Source organism: Oncorhynchus mykiss, chromosome 30 (assembly GCF_013265735.2).
Source record: "Oncorhynchus mykiss isolate Arlee chromosome 30, USDA_OmykA_1.1, whole genome shotgun sequence".
In the NCBI taxonomy this organism is placed as follows: Eukaryota; Metazoa; Chordata; class Actinopteri; order Salmoniformes; family Salmonidae; genus Oncorhynchus; species Oncorhynchus mykiss.
This window is the reverse complement of record NC_050570.1, coordinates 9,632,259-9,652,399: the sequence shown is the minus strand read 5'-3', so window position 1 is coordinate 9,652,399 and position 20,141 is coordinate 9,632,259. Positions and strand designations below refer to the sequence as shown.

General features: G+C 41.9%; 1 protein-coding gene across 9 annotated transcripts in view; it reads left to right on the top strand.

Annotated features, from left to right (window-relative positions):
* LOC110521284 (transcription factor SOX-6) overlaps positions 1 to 20,141 on the top strand; it is a 200,384-nt gene that overhangs the window by 172,942 nt on the left and 7,301 nt on the right. For all 9 annotated transcript variants that reach the window (XM_036969424.1, XM_036969427.1, XM_036969422.1 and 6 more), the window contains 3 exons: positions 2,358 to 2,463; positions 10,328 to 10,501; positions 17,454 to 17,670. In XM_036969424.1, the coding sequence (XP_036825319.1) occupies positions 2,358 to 2,463; positions 10,328 to 10,501; positions 17,454 to 17,670 (497 nt within the window). The remainder of the gene's footprint in view (positions 1 to 2,357; positions 2,464 to 10,327; positions 10,502 to 17,453; positions 17,671 to 20,141) is intronic.

The following is a 20,141-nucleotide window of genomic DNA, read 5'->3' as shown; positions in this document are numbered from 1 at the left end:
TGTTTGTGTGTGTCTACATGTATTTTAGTGTGTGTTTGTGTGTGTGTCTATACTAGTGTGTGTGTGACTGTTTGTGTGTGTGTGTGTGTGTGTGGAGTAAGTTTATTCCAGTTTTGAGTGAGCTGGCCTTGCGTAGAGCATTTAGTGTGTCCTACTCAGCACTGGTACTTTATAGAACGTCCTGTCACTAAGCCTACTTAACTCTGTCAGTAGTTGACATCAGCTGTCGGGACTACTCAACTACGTTACACCAGCTCTTTTGTGTGCCACACTGCAGGGAAAGGAGGGACCGTTGAGGAGAACAGTAGAAATGTGGGTGACTTGAGTCAAGCCAGGCCAGTCACCACACAGCAGTATCTGTTGTCAGTCAACCGGAAATGTGTTGTGGTATTCACTGGCTGTTCTGGTGTGCATTCTCATTGTCAGTATGCACCTTGTAGTTTTTGAGCAAAGTCATATACAAGTACTTTTGCGTCCAAAATCAAGGCCTTATAGATATAAATATGTATTATTGCTGCTACAACTGGATGAAACAGGGTGTGAGCTCCTTCACTTTCCATGGACAACAGGACAAGGCATCTGTATTGAGAGAGGACAGGCACAGTGAAACCAGGAAGGGGGAGAGGAGGAGGAGGAGGAGTGAGGGACTTCATAGCTCCTGGAGGAGGCAGTAAATGTTGCGGGTCAGTTAGAGCAGGGTTTGCCTGTACACGTCGACGCAGTAATGAGCTGAACATGACGCTGATAAAACTGCTCGGCCGGTGCAGTGTTTATAGCGCTGCCATAGCAACCCGTTAAAATGTGTGCCCAGCCAACGAGTTCAGGAGAGCCCAGGCAATAGAGGAACTCTGTGTGTCTCTTTAAGTTCGGAAATATAGATTGAGTTGAATGTTGGACAAGCCCCATTCCTGTCAAGTAATAATAGTATATCTGATGATGGTATTTTATAGCTTTGAACTATGTAGCTAATGTTGATTAGTCATTGTTGTCATTTACAAGCGACCACATTGGACTGACTCTAGGCCTGCTGTCATACTGAGTCCTGTTACAGATTAAGTCCTAAATTAGTCCTCTTTGTAAATCCTCTGTTTGATCATCTCTGTAAGTCTTCTGTTGGTCCAGTGTTAGTCATCTCTGTAAGTCTTCTGTTCGTCCAGTGTTAGTCATCTCTGTAAGTCCTCTGTTGGTCCAGTGGTAGTCATCTCTGTAAGTCCTCTGTTGGTCCAGTGGTAGTCATCTCTGTAAGTCTTCTGTTGGTCCAGTGTTAGTCATCTCTGTAAGTCCTCTGTTGGTCCAGTGTTAGTCATCTCTGTAAGTCCTCTGTTGGTCCAGTGTTAGTCATCTCTGTAAGTCTTCTGTTGGTCCAGTGTTAGTCATCTCTGTAAGTCTTCTGTTCGTCCAGTGTTAGTCATCTCTGTAAGTCTTCTGTTGGTCCAGTGTTAGTCATCTCTGTAAGTCCTCTGTTGGTCTAGTGTTAGTCATCTCTGTAAGTCTTCTGTTGGTCCAGTGTTAGTCATCTCTGTAAGTCTTCTGTTGGTCCAGTGTTAGTCATCTCTGTAAGTCTTCTGTTGGTCCAGTGTTAGTCATCTCTGTAAATCTTCTGTTGGTCCAGTGTTAGTTCTCAGTAGGTCGTCCAGTGTTAGTCCTCTCTCTTAGTTCTCTGTGAGCAGATTCTGTGGTATGTGCTGAGCTGCCCAGGCACATGTTCTGTGGTGGTCTGATTACAGCCCTTAACGTCGTGCTGACATTGGCCCTCCCTGGCTCCCTACATATATATATATATATATAAAAAAACAAAAGGCCCCAAGTTCCATCGGCGCTGCCAGCGTCTACCGCGGCATGACTTCATCCAGCAACCATTCCCTCCATCAAACAAAATGCCTTTGTCACCAGAAAACAGGGAGAGGAGGAGGAGAGGTGGAGGAATGAGTGGATGTGTGGTGATTGTGGAGGCCCTTGTTTTCCAGCACAGTTCGGGAGCGTGGCAGGGTAATTTTAGCTGGAGGGCTACAGACTGCATGCTGGACTCATTTGAGGGAGAGGGCGGGATGGCAGGCAGGCAGCGCAGAATAATCAGAGACAGTAGGCAGGATGGGTGGGGAGCACTGAGTCAGCTTACATGGTAGCGCTGGGTAGATCTGGCGTATTGCCTCTTTTAGTGGCTAAACATACTTTTGGGGGGGGGCGCTCTCTCTCTTTTCCCTCCTATATATCTATCTATCTATCTATCTATCTATCTATCTATCTATCATCTATCTATCTATCTATCTATCTATCTATCTATCATTATCTATTACTATTAGGCGGACTCGAACTGTACTCAACCCTGATTGACCTTTGACCTCTTTGTATTTTAGGAGCAGATGCACTTTGAGAGTTTGAGTCAGCACCTGGGCAACCTGGGAGAGGATGGAAAGATGGGCCACAGAGTCATTGACCTCACCAGACCTGAGGATCTTCATGGTGGGTTTCGTCTGTCTCTTTCTTTCTTTCTACATTTCTGTTGTTCTTCTTCCGCAACTATCTCTTTCAGTTCTCAATACTTTTATGTAAGTGCATTCTGTTGATGTTTGTGTGTATGCTTACAACTTGGTGCATGATAGTAGAACAGAGGAAAAGAGAAGAGAGAGGTCAAATGGATATTTATAATACATTAGCATAGCCGCAGGAAGTAGGGGTGCTGAGGTTGTAGCAGCAGCCCCTGAACATTCATAATAATAGAAAACATACTGTGGGGAGAACAAGTATTTGATACACTGCCGATTTTGCAGGTTTTTCTACTTACAAAGCATGTAGAGGTCTGTCATTTTTATCATAGGTACACTTCAACTGTGAGAGATGGAATCTAAAACAAAAATCCAGAAAATCACATTGTATGATTTTTAAGTAATTCATTTGCATTTTATTGCATGACATAAGTATTTGATCACCTACCAACCAGTAAGAATTCCGGCTCTCACAGACCTGTTAGTTTTTCTTTAAGAAGCCCTCCTGTTCTCCACTCATTACCTGTATTAACTGCACCTGTTTGAACTCGTTACCTGTATGAAAGACACCTGTCCACACACTCAATCAAACAGACTCCAACCTCTCCACAATGGCCAAGACTAGAGAGCTGTGAAAGGACATCAGGGATAGAATTGTAGACCTGCACAAGGCTGGGATGGGCTACAGGACAATAGACAAGCAGCTTGGTGAGAAGGCAACAACTGTTGGCACAATTATTAGAAAATGGAAGAAGTTCAAGATGACGGTCAATCACCCTCGGTCTGGGGCTCCATGCAAGATCTCACCTCGTGGGGCATCAATGATCATGAGGAAGGTGAGGGATCAGCCCAGAACTATACGGCAGGACCTGGTCAATGACCTGAAGAGAGCTGGGACCACAGTCTCAAAGAAAACCATTAGTAACACACTACGCCATCATGGATTAAAATCCTGCAGCGCACGCAAGGTCCCCCTGCTCAAGACAGCGCATGTTCAGGCCCATCTGAAGTTTGCTAATGACCATCTGGATGATCCAGAGGAGGAACGGGAGAAGGTCATGTGGTCTGATGAGACAAAAATATAGTTTTTTGGTCTAAACTCCACTCGCCGCGTTTGGAGAAAGAAGAAGGATGAGTACAACCCCAAGAACACCATCCCAACCGTGAAGCATGGAGGTGGAAACATCATTCTTTGGGGATGCTTTTCTGCAAAGGGGACAGGACGACTGCACCGTATTGAGGGGAGGATGGATGGGGCCATGTATCGTGAGATCTTGGCCAACAACCTCCTTCCCTCAGTAAGAGCATTGAAGATGGTTATTGGCTGGGTCTTCCAGTTGACAACGACCCGAAACACACAGCCAGGGTAACTAAGGAGTGGCTCCGTAAGAAGCATCTCAAGGTCCTGGAGTGGCCTAGCCAGTCTCCAGACCTGAACCCAATAGAAAATATTTGGAGGGAGCTGAAAGTCCGTATTGCCCAGCGACAGCCTCGAAACCTGAAGGATCTGGAGAAGGTCTGTTTGGAGGAGTGGGCCAAAATCCCTGCTGCAGTGTGTGCAAAACTGGTCAAGGACTACAGGAAATGTATGATCTCTGTAATTGCAAACAAAGATTTCTGTACCAAACATTAAGTTATGCTTTTCTGATGTATCAAATACTTATGTCATGCAATAAAATGTTAATTAATTACTTAAAAATCATACAATGTGATTTTCTGGATTTTCACAGTTGAAATGTACCTATGATAATAATTACAGACCTCTACATGCTTTGTAAGTAGGAAAACCTGCAAAATCGGCAGTGTATCAAATACTTGTTCTCCCCACTGTATATATACAGTACTGTGCAAAGGTTTTAGGCATGTGTGAAAAAATGCTGTTAAGTAAGAATGCTTTCAAAAATAGTCATGTTAATAGTTTATATTTATCAACTAACAAAATGCAAAGTGAGTGAACGGAAGAAAAATCTACATCAAATCAATATTTGGTGTGACCCCCCTTTGCCTTCAAAACAGCATCAATTCATCTAGGTACACCTGCACACAGTTTTTGAAGGAACTCAGCAGGTAGGTTGGCCCAAACATCTTGGAGAACTAACCACAGTTCCTCTGTGGATTTAGGCAGCCTTGGGTTCTTCTCTCTCTTCATGTAATCCCAGACAGACTCGATGATGTTGAGATCAGGGCTCTGTGGGGGCCATACCATCACTTCCAGGACTCCTTGTTCTTCTTTACGCTGAAAATAGTTCTTAATGACGTTCACTGTATGTTTGGGGTTGTTGTCATGCTGCAGAATACATTTGGGGCCAATCAGATGCCTCCCTGATGGTATTGCATGATGGATAAGTATCTGCCTGTACTTCTCATCATCTCAGGAGACCATTCATTCTGACCAAATCCCCAACTCCATTTGCAGAAATGCAGCACAAAACTTGCAAGGAACCTCCACCATGCTTCACTGTTGCCTGCAGACACTCATTCGTGTACCGCTCTCCAGTCCTTCAGCGAACAAACTGCCTTCTGTTACAGCCAAATATTTCAAATTTTGACTCATGAGTCCAGAGCACCTAATGCCATTTTTCTGCACCCCAGGGGCCGGATTCACAAAACTTTACTTATGAAAAAAATAGGAAGTTCATAACATAGTTCATAAATGCAATTCTTCAAAATGTTCTTAGAAACTTCGTAAATATCTTTCTTAAGAACTTTGTAAATAAATGTATTTCTGCATTGACGTTAGTGACGTGCTTGAAACCAATAAATAAGCCTATGTGACAGGGATGATCGGATTTGGTTATTTCGTTATTTTTCATACATTTAACCATCAGACTAGATATATCAAAATAAAAAATGGATAACCAAGAAAAGACATTGAGGTGATGGTGGAGGAAATAGCAGCCAGGAAAAGGTTGCTGTTGGGGAAACTTAACTTCTTATGGCTGCAGGGGCAGTATTGAGTAGCTTGGATGAGAGGTGCCCATAGTAAACAGCCTGCTCCTCAGTCGTAGATGCTAATATTGGCATATTGTTAGTAGTATTGGATAGAAAACACTCTGAAGTTTTTAAAACTGTCTGTGAGTATAACAGAACTCATGTTGCAGGCAAAAACCTGAGAAATTCCACTTCCTGTTTGGATTTTTTCTGGGGGTGGCAGATTTCCAACCAAGCTTTCATTGAAATTACAGCGAGATACGGATGAGTTTTCACTTCCTACGCCTTCCACTAGATGTCAACAGTCAATAGAACTTTGTTTGATGACTCTAATGTGAAGGGGGGTCGAATGAGACAGGAAATAGTAACCACTGCCACGAGTTGACCATGCTTTCACCATATGCTTTCACATGGGAAGGACCTGCGTTCCACCGCTCATCTGAAGTCATTCTAATTCTCCGGTTGGAACGTTATTCAAGATGTATGTAAACAACATTCTAAAGATTGATTCAGTACATCGTTTGACATGTTTCTACTGACTTTTACGGAACTTTTGGACATTTCGTCATGTTATAGTGGACGCGCTTTGTGACTTTGAAATTATTTACCAAACGCGCTAACCAAAGTAGCTAATTGGACATAAATAACAGACATTTTCGAACAAATCAAGCATTTATTGTGGACCTGGGATTCCTAGGATTGTATTCTGATGCAGTTCATCAAAGGTAAGGAAACATTTATCATGTATTTTCTGGTTTCTGTTGACTCCAACATGGTGGCTAATTTGGCTATTGTTCTGAGCTCCGTCTCAGATTATTGCATGGGTTGCTTTTTCTGTAATGTTTAAAAAAAAATCTGACACAGTAGTTGCATTAAGGAGAGGTATATCTATAATTCCATGTGTCTGGCTGTGCTTATTGTGGTTTGATGGAGACCTGACATAATCGTTTGTAGTGCTTTCGCTGAAAAGCCTATTTGAAATCGGACACTTTGGTGGGATTAACAACAAGATTAACTTTAAAATGATATAAGACACATGTATGGTTTAGGTAGTTTAGGAGTATGAAGCAAGGGCCAACCAACGAGAGAGTACAGGTCACAGTGGTGGGTAGTGTATGGGGCTTGGCACTGTGATAGACTGCATCCAATTTGTTGAGTAGAGTGTTGGAGGCTATTTTATAGATGACATCGCTGAAGTCGAGGATCGGTAGGATGGTCAGTTTTACGAGGGTATGTTTGGCAGCATGAGTGAAGGATGCTTTGTTGCGATATAGGAAGCCGATTCTAGATTTAATTTTGGATTGGAAATGCTTAATGTGAGTCTGGAAGGAGAGTTTACAGTCTAACAAGACACCTAGGTATTTGTAGTTGTCCACATATTCTAAGTCAGAGCCATCCAGAGTAGTGATGCTGGACGGGCGAGCAGGTGCGGGCAGTGATCGATTGACTAGCTTGCATTTAGTTTTACTTGCATTTAAGAGCAGTTGGAGGCTACGGAAGGAGAGTTGTATGGCATTGAAGCTCGTCTGGGGGTTAGTTAACACAGTGTCCAAAGAGGGGCCAAAGTATACAGAATGCTGTCATCTGCGTAGAGGTGGATCAGAGAATCACCAGCAGCAAGAGAGACATCATTGATGTATACAGAGGAGAGAGTCAGCCTGAGAATTGAACCCTGTGGCACCCCCATAGACACTGCCAGAGGTTTGAACAACAGGCCCTCCGATTTGACACACTGAACACTATCAGAGAAGTAGTTGGTAAACCAGGTGAGGCAATCATTTGAGAAACCAAGGCTGTCGAGTCTGCCAATAAGAATGTGGTGATTGACAGAGTCGAAAGCCTTGGCCAGGTTGATGAATACGGCTGCACAGTAATGTCTCTTATCGATGGCGGTTATGATGTCGTTTAGGACCTTGAGCGTGGCTGAGGTGCACCCATGACCAGCTCTGAAATCAGATTTCATAGCGGAGAAGGTACGGTGAGATTCGAAATGGTCGGTAATTGTTTTGTTAACTTAGCTTTTGAAGACCTTAGAAAGACAGGGTTGGATACATATAGGTCTGTAGCAGTTTGGGTCTAGAGTGTCACCCCCTTTGAAGAGGGGGATGACCGCGGCAGCTTTCCAATCTTTGGGAATCTCAGACGATACGAAAGAAAGGTTGAACGGGCTAGTAATAGGGGATGCAACAATTTCGGCAGTTAATTTTAGAAAGAGAGGATCCAGATTGTCTAGCCCAGCTGATTTGTAGGGGTCCAGATTTTGCAGCTCTTTCAGAACATCAGCTATCTGGATTTGGGTGAAGGAGAATTGGTGGGGGCTTTGGCGGGTTGCTGTGGAGGGTGCCGGGCAGTTGCCCGGGGTAGGGGTAGCCAGGTGGAAAGCATGGCCAGCCGTAGAGAAATGCTTATTGAAATTCTCAATTATAGTGGATTTATCAGTGCTAACAGTGTTTCCTAGCCTCAGAGCAGTGGCCAACTCGGAGGAGGTGCTCTTATTCTCCATGGACTTTACAGTGTCCCAGATCATTTTTGAGTTTGTACTAAAGGATGCAAGTTTCTGTTTGAAAAGCTAGCCTTAGCTTTCCTAACTGCCTGTGTATATTTGTTCCTAACTTCCCTGAAAAGTTGCATATCACGGGGGCTATTCGATGCTAACGCAGAACACCACAGGATGTTTTTGTGCTGGTCAAGGGCAGACAGGTCTGGAGTGAACCAAGGACTATATCTATTCATAGTTCTACATTTTGTGAATGGGGCATGTTTATTTAAGATGGTGAGGAAGGCACTTTTAAAGAATAACCAGGCATCCTCTACTGACGGGATGAGGTCAATGTCATTCCAGGATATCCCGGCCAGATCGATTAGAAAGGCCTGCTCGGAGAAGTGTTTTAGGGAGCATTTGACAGTTTTTATTTTTTATTTTTTTATTTCACCTTTATTTAACCAGGTAGGCTAGTTGAGAACAAGTTCTCATTTGCAACTGCGACCTGGCCAAGATAAGGCATAGCAGTGTGAACAGACAACACAGAGTTACACATGGAGTAAACAATTAACAGGTCAATAACACAGTAGAAAAAAAGGGGAGTCTATATATACATTGTGTGCAAAAGGCATGAGGTAGGCAAATAATTACAATTATGCAGATTAACACTGGACAGTGATGAGGGGTGGTCGTTTGGTCGCAGACCCATTACGGATGCAGGCAATGAGGCAGTGATCGCTGAGATCTTGATTGAAAACAGCAGAGGTGTATTTGGAGGGCGAGTTAGTTAGGATGATATCTATGAGGGTGCCTGTGTTTATGGATTTGGGGTTGTACCTGGTAGGTTTATTGATAATTTAGGTGAGATTGAGGGAATCAAGCTTAGATTGTAGGATGGCCGGGGTGTTAAGCATGTCCCAGTTTAGGTAACCTAGCAGCACGAGCTCAGAAGATAGATGGGGGGCAATCAATTCACATATGGTGTCGAGGGCACAGCTGGGGGCAGAGGGTGGTCCATAGCAAGCAGCAACATTGAGAGACTTATTTCTGGAAAGGTGAATTTTTAGAAGTACAAGCTCGAATTGTTTGGGTAAAGACCTGAATAGTATGACAGAACTCTGCAGGCTATCTTTGCAGTAGATTGCAACACCGCCCCCTTTGGCAGTTCTATCTTGGCGAAAAATGTTATAGTTAGGTATGGAGATTTCAGGGGTTTTGGTGGTTTTGCTATGCCAGGATTCAGACACGGCTAAGACATACGGGTTGGCAGTGTGCTAAAGCAGTGAGTAAAACAAACTTAGGGAGTAGTCTTTTAATGTTAACATGCATGAGGTGGCGCCACATTTTTTGGGCCTCTTTCAACTGTGTTCCCTATAGAATAGACACAGACAGAGAGTTTGCTCTGAACACAGGTATTCACCAGACATAAATATGTATTGTGTTCCTTTTGGGAACTTCTCAGAAGTGGACACTTGACAGTCCAAGCAAAATGTTCTCCAAACAGATGCCTTGCACTTAAAGCAGCAATCAGCAGTTGAAACTATAACAAAACATAATCCCCACCATGGTTTCAGTAAAAAGCTGAGGGATAGGGCTGGAGAAATGTCACCATTCAAAGAGAGAGCTATAGACGCAAGGACTGACCATCCATGATATCCAAAGTATAGTTGTAACCATGTTTTGAGTCTATACAGTATTTGTTTACATTTACTTTGTTTACAAACGTTGGAGTTAAACAAGCTTATATTCTGGGTTCTGATGGGGTATGACAGTTGAACTAAGCTCATGAGGCATTTATAAGTTGTATTAGTCAAGAAACATTGGGTGCATATCACTCCAAAAAGTGATGCAGAAACAGCAGATTGCCCATTTAAAGGCCCACTCTATGATATTTACAGCTGTTTCTGATCATTTAAGGCCTAATGAGCTTTGTTAAATAACCCCATCACCAATCCCTCAGCTAAATACAAATAAAGTGGCAGGTTTTCCGTTTTGTTGTTTTTCAAATGAAGGACTTATGTCTACGGGGAACTAGAAACGGTATTCTATATTCTCCCCCTCTTTCCAACCCACTAGTACTGTTTGTGTTTCAGACAATTCCACCCTGCCGAAGTATGCAAGCAGAAGGAAGGCAGTTAAAACAGATTGGGGACTTTTCTCTTTTCTGGCCCAGAAGCCCACCTGTTTTCCATAAACCTCCAGTGTTTACAGGCTACGGTGGATTGGGAAGCATTCATCACGCTATAGCTTGAAATCAGAGCTGTATACACGGGAGAATAAATGGAGATCTTATCTGGCTGATAATCGGAGCGTCGTCACAGCTCTTTGACATACAGTGCAGTACATGTACTTGTGACATTTTGTGGCTTTTTTTGCACAAACAAGTGAGCGATTGAGTAAGTAACGCAATGTCCCTCCCATCCCACAGGTGGTGCCAGCACTACGGAAGCACGGGTCTTCAGGGAGGCCAGGGGCAGGAACAGTGCCGAGCCCCACATCAAGAGGCCCATGAATGCCTTCATGGTGTGGGCCAAGGACGAGAGGAGGAAGATCCTGCAGACCTTCCCCGACATGCATAACTCCAACATCAGCAAGATCCTGGGTAAGATGACCTCTTTTGTTCAGAGCCGTGGTGTAGTGGTAAAACTCCCTGGCATGTTACAAATAAAACTCCCCACTGGAGACCAGGTTTCAATCCATGCGTCCATCCCTCTCACACTTTCTCCCACTTGCCTGTCTCACCCTCTAATTTCCTAGCGGTCTTTAAGGGATACTTCGGCATTTTAGCAATGAGGCCCTTTATCTACTTCCCCAGAGTCAGATGAACTGGTGGATATCAATTTAATGTCTCTGTTTCCAGTATGAAGGAATATAAAGGTACTTTCATGAGCCAATGCTAACTAGCGTTAGCAAAATGACTGGAAGTCTATGGGTATCTGCTAGCATGCTAGTTAGCAATTGTGGTAGTGCTAGTGAGCAACTTCCTTCAAACTGCACTCAGAGACATAAAAATGGTATCAACAAGTTCATCTGACTCTGGAGAACTACATAAAGGGCCTCATTGCCAAAATAATGAAGTATCCCTTTAATAAAGTGTATAAAACACCTAACAATATACAAATTTATATTTTTAAAGATGGCCCCCATACACTGTGGCCTTGTTTTTATTTATTTTTTATTTCACCTTTATTTAACCAGGTAGGCTAGTTGAGAACAAGTTCTCATTTGCAACTGCGACCTGGCCAAGATAAAGCATAGCAATTCGACACATACAACAACACAGAGTTACACATGGAGTAAACAAAACATAGTCAATAATACAGAAGAAAAAAAGAAAACAAAAAGTCTATATACAGTGTGTGCAAATGAGGTAGGATAAGGCAGCTAAGGCAATAAATAGGCCATGGTGGCGAAGTAATATATAGCAATTAAACGCTGGAATGGTAGATGTGCAGAAGATGAATGTGCAAGTAGAGATACTGGGGTTCAAAGGAGCAAGATAAATAAATACATACAGTATGGGGATGAGGTAGGTAGATGGATGGGCTGTTTACAGATGGGCTATGTACAGGTGCAGTGATCTGTGAGCTGCTCTGACAGCTGGTGCTTAAAGCTAGTGAGGGAGATGAGTCTCCAGCTTCAGAGATTTTTGCAGTTTGTCCCAGTCATTGGCAGCAGAGAACTGGAAGGAAAGGCGGTCAAAGGAAGAATTGGCTTTGGGGGTGACCAGTGAGATATACCTGCTGGAGCACGTTCTACGGGTGGGTGCTGCTATGGTGACCAGTGAGCTGAGATAAGGCGGGGCTTTACCTAGCAGAGACTTGTACATGACCTGGAACCAGTGGGTTTGGCAGTGGGTATGAAGCGAGGGCCAGCCAACGAGAGCGTACTTTGTGTTGGTTCTGTATGGTTCTGTATGTATGTTCTAACCCATTTCTACTTCATATAATAATATGATTAAGCCATGATTAGGCTATATTTGTCACACCCTGACCATAGTTTGCTTTGTATGTTTCTATGTTTTGTTTGGTCAGGGTGTGATCTGAGTGGGAATTCTATGTTGTATGTCTAGTTTGTCTGTTTCTGTGTTTGGCCTGATATGGTTCTCAATCAGAGGCAGGTGTTAGTCATTGTCTCTGATTGGGAGCCATATTAAGGTAGCCTGTTTTGTCATTGTGGGTTGTGGGTGATTGTCTATGTTAGTTGCTTGTGTCAGCACAGTTCTCATTATAGCTTCACGGTCGTTATTTGTTTATTGTTTTGTATAGTTTGTATTTAGTGTTCAGTGCTTTCTTTAATTAAAAAATCATCATGAACACATACCACGCTGCATTTTGGTCCTCTCCTTACGACTATCGTGACAAAATCTTTACATAAAAAAAAAACTATCTGTCAGATTTCCAGTCATTTCAATTATTTAGTACCCCTTTATCTTCAAGAATAGGACTTGGAAAAATAGATTAGTCAAATTGTTTGGTATTTAGTATTGATGTTTATTAGGATCCCCATTAGCCGCTACAACAGCAGCAGCTACTCTTTCTGGGGTCCACATGAAACATGACATCATACATAGTACAGAACATTATTAGTCAAGGACCGATCTACATACATTTAAAATGTCACACACAGCCTACATATCAGTACACACAATATCTAGGTGTAATACATAGTACAGTGCAAATTACAATACAATATATATAAAATGGCTGTGTCTCTTCACAGTCCCCTTTGTGCAGTAAGGTGTTATTTGATCTTATTTTTTATCAAATCATATGTTGTCACATGCGTCGAACATAACAGGTGTTACAGTGAAATGCTTACTTACAAGCCCTTAATCAACCATTCAGTTTTAAGAAAATACCCAAAAAGTAAGACGAATAACAAAGAAGCAGAATTAAATAACAATAGAGTGGCTATATACAGAGTCAATGTGTGGGTGCACAGGTGTCGAGGTAATTATGTACATGTAGGTAGAGTTGTTAAAGTGGCTATATACAGAGTCAATGTGTGGGTGCACAGGTGTCGAGGTAATTATGTACATGTAGGTAGAGTTGTTAAAGTGGCTATATACAGAGTCAATGTGTGGGTGCACAGGTGTCGAGGTAATTATGTACATGTAGGTAGAGTTGTTAAAGTGGCTATATACAGAGTCAATGTGTGGGTGCACAGGTGTCGAGGTAATTACGTACATGTAGGTAGAGTTGTTAAAGTGGCTATATACAGAGTCAATGTGTGGGTGCACAGGTGTCGAGGTAATTATGTACATGTAGGTAGAGTTGTTAAAGTGGCTATATACAGAGTCAATGTGTGGGTGCACAGGTGTCGAGGTAATTATGTACATGTAGGTAGAGTTGTTAAAGTGGCTATATACAGAGTCAATGTGTGGGTGCACAGGTGTCGAGGTAATTATGTACATGTAGGTAGAGTTGTTAAAGTGGCTATATACAGAGTCAATGTGTGGGTGCACAGGTGTCGAGGTAATTATGTACATGTAGGTAGAGTTGTTAAAGTGGCTATATACAGAGTCAATGTGTGGGTGCACAGGTGTCGAGGTAATTATGTACATGTAGGTAGAGTTGTTAAAGTGGCTATATACAGAGTCAATGTGTGGGTGCACAGGTGTCGAGGTAATTGAGATAATTATGTACATGTAGGTAGAGTTGTTAAAGTGGCTATGCATGGATAATAACAGAGTAGCAGCAGCGTGGGGGGGGGGGGGGGCAATGCAAATATTCTGGGTAGCCGTTTGATTAGCTGTTCAGGAGTCTTATGGCTTGTGGTAGAAGCTGTTTATTGCTGTGTATTACCTAGGATGGAAGAGTTCCATGTAGTCATGGCTCTATTTAATACTGTGTGTTTTCCAGGATCTGTTCTGGACCTGGGGACTGTGAAGAGACCTCTGGTTGCATGCCTTGTGTTGTACCGATGAGTGTCCGAACTGTGTGCCAACTGAACAGACAGTTCGGTACCATCAACACCTCTCACAAAGACTAATAGTGATGCAGTCAATTTCTCCTCAACTTTGAGCCAGGAGAGACTGACATGCATGTTACTGACACTTTCCTTCCTTATACATCTAAGTGCAATATGTGCTCCTGGTGTTCTGGATCAACATCAATTGACCTATGTGCTTCTTTGCCGTACATGACCACACAGCTGGGCAGTAGTCTAGCTGTGACAAAACTAGGGCCTGTAGGACCTGTCTGGTCGGCTGAGATGTCAAGAAGGCAGAACAACACCCTATCATGGACAGAACTCTTCCCATTTTAGCAACCATCGAGTCTATGTTTTGAATATGGCAGCTTGCAATCTACGGTTACACCCAGCAGTTTAGTTTGCTCAACTTGCTCAATAGCCACATTATTCAATAATAGATCTAAACGAGGTTTAGCATTGAGTGAGTGGTTTGTCCCAAAAATTATGCTTTCTGTTTTTGAGATATTTACCACCAGGCTATGGCTAGTTACCCATTCTAAAACTGACTGGAGCTCTATGTTAAGGGTGTCCGTTAGTTATTTTATTGTTGCCGCCAACGTGTATACTGTTGAGTCGTCAGCGTACATAGACACACAGGCTTTATTTAAGGTCAGTGGAGGTCATTTGTAAAAACAGAAAACAATAATGGCCATAGTCAGCTGCCCTGCGGTACACCACACTCAACTGAATTTGCATGAGAGAGTCTTCCATTAATGAAAACCCTCATTGTTCTATTAGATAGGTAACTCTCAATCCATAATAAGGCAGAGGATGCAAATCCATGACACCTATGTTTTTTCAGCAAAAGGTTATGATCAATGACATTAAAAGCTGTGCTGAATTCTAACAGGACAGCTACCGATCTTCTTACTATCAATTTCTTTCAGCCTGTAATCTGTTATTTGTGTCAGTGCCGAGCATGTTGAGTGCACTTCTCTATAAGCATGCTGTAAGTCTGTTTTTAATTTTTTGTTGTTGTAAAATAACTTTATATTTTATCAAACACACAAAAAAAATTCCTTTTGCAAAGCACTTCTACAGTTTGCTAAGCACTTGTACAACGGGCTGATTGACCAGCTGCTTGAACCATTAAAGTGTCCTCTGCTATTCTTGGGTGGCGGAATGACGTTTACTTCCCTCCAAGTCTGAGGACTCACACCCCGTCTTCTGGGCTAAGCATAACCCAAAAACGAAGGACTAATTAGCCTACTATGTTGTTTATTATTTTGTTGTCGTGGAGGACTGATTGGGCCTCATTGCTTTGAGTTGAAAAATAAATGATGCTCTTGCTTTGTTTAAGCAGCTGTTTAAGTCAATCAAAAGTTTGCGAGTTTGAGAATATCTGTTTTAATTTTTATAATCAGCATGAATTAGATTGAGCAATAAAAGCCCCACTCATGATCTTCTTAAATTAAACTTGTTTTTTTTGGTGTTGGCAGGATGGAGCACAACACCACAGGGGAGTTCCTCAAAAGGGGGGCACTCCCTCTAACTTTTATTCTATAGGCTGGCATCTGCACTATGCTGCTGGTGCAAGAGGGCATTTTATACTGGCTGTCCACTAAGGCATATTCATTACGCCAATTCTGTTGCAAAATGTTTCTTAAACAGAAGCAAACGGAAAGAAACGGGGAGGGTCCTAGCGGAATTTGTCCAATAGGAACAGTTGTCTCGCCTTGAGGAAATTGTTGGTGGCCTCTTAAATACAAAACATGGTGGTCCATTAAATAGATAGTTTGCAGGCATGCTCTTTTATAGAGGTAACTGTGCACACTGTGTGCTTATGAGACAGAAACAGAGCATTACTACTACCCCCCCACCTCCACCTAAACATTCAATAATATATTCAAAATATTGTACATCACTCAACTACCAATCGATCGATGAATCAATCAATGTATCTGACCTTATTTAATTCAATCTAACTTAATAATTCAAACACTATATTGGAAAGATATATATATTTTCCTTACAAAATACAGTATTTACATTGAACTCTCTTTCTCACACACACATACACTCCACTGAGACCCCAACTGAGGTGATGGATGTATGCAGTGAAAAGTGCTTCTTGTGTTGATACTAGCTAGCTAACTAACACAGATAGCTATTCACAGAGCACTAAACTTTGCTGTACACAGAATGGCTGAACGGCTCCACTGTCTTGAGACTTAAGTCCGATCTACATCCCAAATGGCACCCTATTTCAAACAGTATACAGTGCCCAACTTTTTACCAGGGCCCATATTCCTATATAGGGAATATGGTGCTATTTGGGAGACAGCCCTCATAGTTCATAGACTGCATGAATGAACTTGGAATGTTGCTTGGCAACATGTAGGAGCTGTTTTTTAGAAGGGGGACTATGTGCCTGGTCTTTAGGTCTTTAGCTACAGCTTTGTATATACTTAGAGAGAAAATAGTTTTCTGTCGTGAATTGGTGTTCCACTAGGCTAAAATGTTTAGCTTTGAGCAAATGGTATTAGGTGACTTTGTTTGCTAAAATATTTTAGATGCAAACTGAACGCTGAATTAAAGATATACAATCTTTGCACTTTTCTCATCCATAGACCATTGTTCAATATCACTGAAGTTATCATTCTAAAGAATTGGATAGCTCAAATCTCATCACTCAAAGTTGGGGTAAAAAATTGAGGGTCAGAGTTCACCTATCAGACAGAACATTCCGGATATTTACCTAGCTAGCGGTTTACTTGTGGTGACACCAGGGAAACGCTAGACCTGAGAGGCGATCAGGAGAGGATGGAGTGTGTGCTGCCCAGACAATAACACAGCTGGAGACGAGGGACATGATGAAAAAAAGGAGTGTCCTCACTGTTTCCTGTTTCCTTAGTAAAAAAAATAAGGGAGTTTCGATAAACGTTGGTAAACAGATTCCTAGATGCATCCCAAATGGCACCCCAATCCCTATATAGAGCACTGCTTTCGACTAGAGCCCTGTGGACCCTGGCCAAAAGTAGTGCACTAACTAGGAAATAGGGTGCGATTTGGGACGCAGGCCTAGATTCCTCTCTGTGTGTGTCCTATCTGCGGTGTGTATAATGGGTTGTCAGAAAGCAGATGTGCTCCATTCCTGCGGTAACGGACCTGTCCACTTGTTCTGTCAGCTGGGTGCTTATAGGAGAGACATGTTGAGAACACAATGTATCAGAGATCCCCTGCCAATCCTAAAGACTGTTTTTTCAAACGAGTAGTTTCTCTTATTAGAGGCTACCTGAAGAGATGTCCTGCTATGATTGAAGTAAGACAGTATAGATTCAGTGCAGTGGAAGTACTGACACATACTGTTCAATGGCTAATTTAACCCCATTATTAAAACATAAACAATCAATTTACAGAACATTGTAATCCACTAAACGGTGAAAAAATATTTACAGGACCATACTGGACAAACTGACTCCAATACACTCTTCGAACACCAATACCCTCATGTTGTCGTTGAGTGTGAGTGTGTGTGAATATGTGAGTGAGTTTGTTTGTGTGTGTGTTCGTCCTTACGCTGTAGTTTGTGTTTCAACCCTGACTCTTGGTGCGTGTGTCCCGTTATCCATGTCCAGGCTCTCGCTGGAAGTCCATGAGCAACCAGGAGAAGCAGCCATACTATGAGGAACAGGCCCGTCTCAGTAAAAACCATCTGGAGAAGTACCCCAACTACAAGTACAAGCCCCGGCCCAAGAGGACCTGCATCATCGACGGGAAAAAGCTGCGCATCGGGGAGTACAAGCAGATGATGCGCTCGCGGCGACAGGAGATGAGGCAGTTCTTCAGTGTGGGGTAAGAAGAGAGAGACACTCCAACTCAACTACTGGGACAAACTCTTTAGGCTAGCTGATAGTGTCGCTCGCGGCGACAGGAGATGAGGCAGTTCATCAGTGTGGGGTAAGAAGAGAGAGACACTCCAACTCAACTACTGGGACAAACTCTTTAGGCTAGCTGATAGTGTACTTAAAGGGACATTACACTCCATAATCCAATTGTGTCAGATGTTTTCAAACCTCAAAATGGTCTTCTGTTGACATAAATCCATGTCCCAGGTCATCTGTTGTGTAGATTCAGCTCTATGCCACAATCTAAAATGGAAAAAGATAAGCACCATGTGATTTCCATAACAAAGAGATATTGTTCAATCATTTGAATATAGATGTAAAAACATAACCGATGGAGTGGTATGTGAATTCATCTTGACATTAGACTTATTTTGAAGTCAGAAAACTGTTTGGAGTGTAATTAGCCTTTAAAGCAGCAATCAGCAGTTCAAACTATAACTAAGTGTTCTCCTCACCCCTGTTTTAGATAAACAGCTGACGGATGAGCTGGACAAAATTTGTCACCATTCTCAAATTCATAGACAGAGTTAGGACTGACCATCCATGATATCAAAAGTATAGTTTTAACCATATTCTGAGGCTGTATAGTGTTTTGTTGACATTTACTTTGTTTACAAACGTTGGAGTTAAACAAGCTTATATTCTGGGTTCTGATGGGGTGTGACAGTTGAACTAAGCTCATGAGGAATTTAGAAGTTATATTAGTCAAGAATCATTGGGTACACATAGTTAATTTATAAGTCCAAAAGTGGATGTAGCAACTGCACCTTCCCCTTTAATACTAAGTTTAAAGTGATAAGTAAACAGTGATCTTGGGATCAACAATCCCTTTAATATTTTTTCATGCTCACATTTTCGGATGGTACACTGGAGTCAACTGGTCCTAATAATTTTGTTAAGGGAAGTTGTTCTTTGTTTGGCTAATTCCCACTGTACCAAGTACTGACTCTGACCATGTCCCTGAAGCAATAGTGCTGAGCTGTGAGCTGAATTTGTTATCCAAACTACTAGTTTAGCGATAATGAGGTCTCTTATCATTATGCTTTTCTGATCCTCTTCTGTCAAACTGTAGGCAACGCTGAGAACAAGGTAGTGTCACAAATTGCACCCTATTCTCTAAATAGTGCACTAGTTTTGACCGGGACCCTGATTAAAAGTAGTGCGTTATATAGGGAAAAGGGTGCCATTTTGGACTCAGACAAAACTAGTGGCTTGGTCTTAATAGGAAACAGGCATGGATGTGTTTTAAGTCATCACGGCGGGCCTCGTTTCAATGGATTTACCAGGGGCACAGCTTTGAATTGGAACGATTTTTAATAGTTGTCATTTATTAAATTAGGACAATGGCGGGCGCTTGCGGGCGGTAGAAATTGGACACAGACATTACACTACCAGGATATAAAACGTAAGCAGATGTTTGAGAGAGAGAGGGAGAGAGAGACCCAGCTAGCACACAATGTTCTGAGAACCATATTTCTTAGCGCTTGGTGAGAGCGTGTTCGTCCTATAATTATTTTGCATACAACCTCCCCACATCTTTCTGGGAACTTTTTTGGTATTCCATTACTTTAACAGAACGTTTCTTAAAAGTTCAAGCATGGTTATATTTCATTTCAATTTTTGTAATGTTCTAGGAACGTTCTCCAACTTATTTGACATTGGGAATGTTCTCAAATTGTTCTGAGAACGTTAAAAAACAATTTTCTTCCGTGGGAATTTCAGTACTTCAGGATAACGTTTCCTACAGGTTTCCATCTAAAGTCATGTTCTCAAATTGTTCTGAGAACGTTAAAAAACAATGTTCTTCCGTGGGAATTTCAGTACTTCAGGATAACGTTTCCTACAGGTTTCCATCTAAAGTCATGTTCTCAAATTGTTCTGAGAACGTTAAAAAACAATGTTCTTCCGTGGGAATTTCAGTACTTCAGGATAACGTTTCCTACAGGTTTCCATCTAAAGTCATGTTCTCAAATTGTTCTGAGAACGTTAAGAAACAATGTTATTTTTTGTGAATTTCAGTACTTCCACAGAACAGTTCCCATGTGAATCTTTTTAATGTCATATTTTCAAGTTCTCAAATGTTGTGACTTAAGCGATGTTCTCAGAACGTTCAGAGAAGGTATGATTCTCTTTTATGTCAGGTCTTGGCAATTTTCTGGGAACGTAAAAAAAAATGGAATTGTACACATGAACATCACAAGTTCTAAAATCCAATCTCAGAACATGAAGAGAATGTTATTTCAAATATTATTTCTCAGCATCAACATAACTGTCTCTATCCTCTATCTTGTTAAGTGTGCTCATGTGTGTGGCCCAGTAATTGGCCACACTGATCTTAATGAGTGCTTGTTTCCTTTGAAATGTGTATTTTTGAATAGACTAAAATGTTACATTAAGGTTCAAAAAAGAAAAATAAAT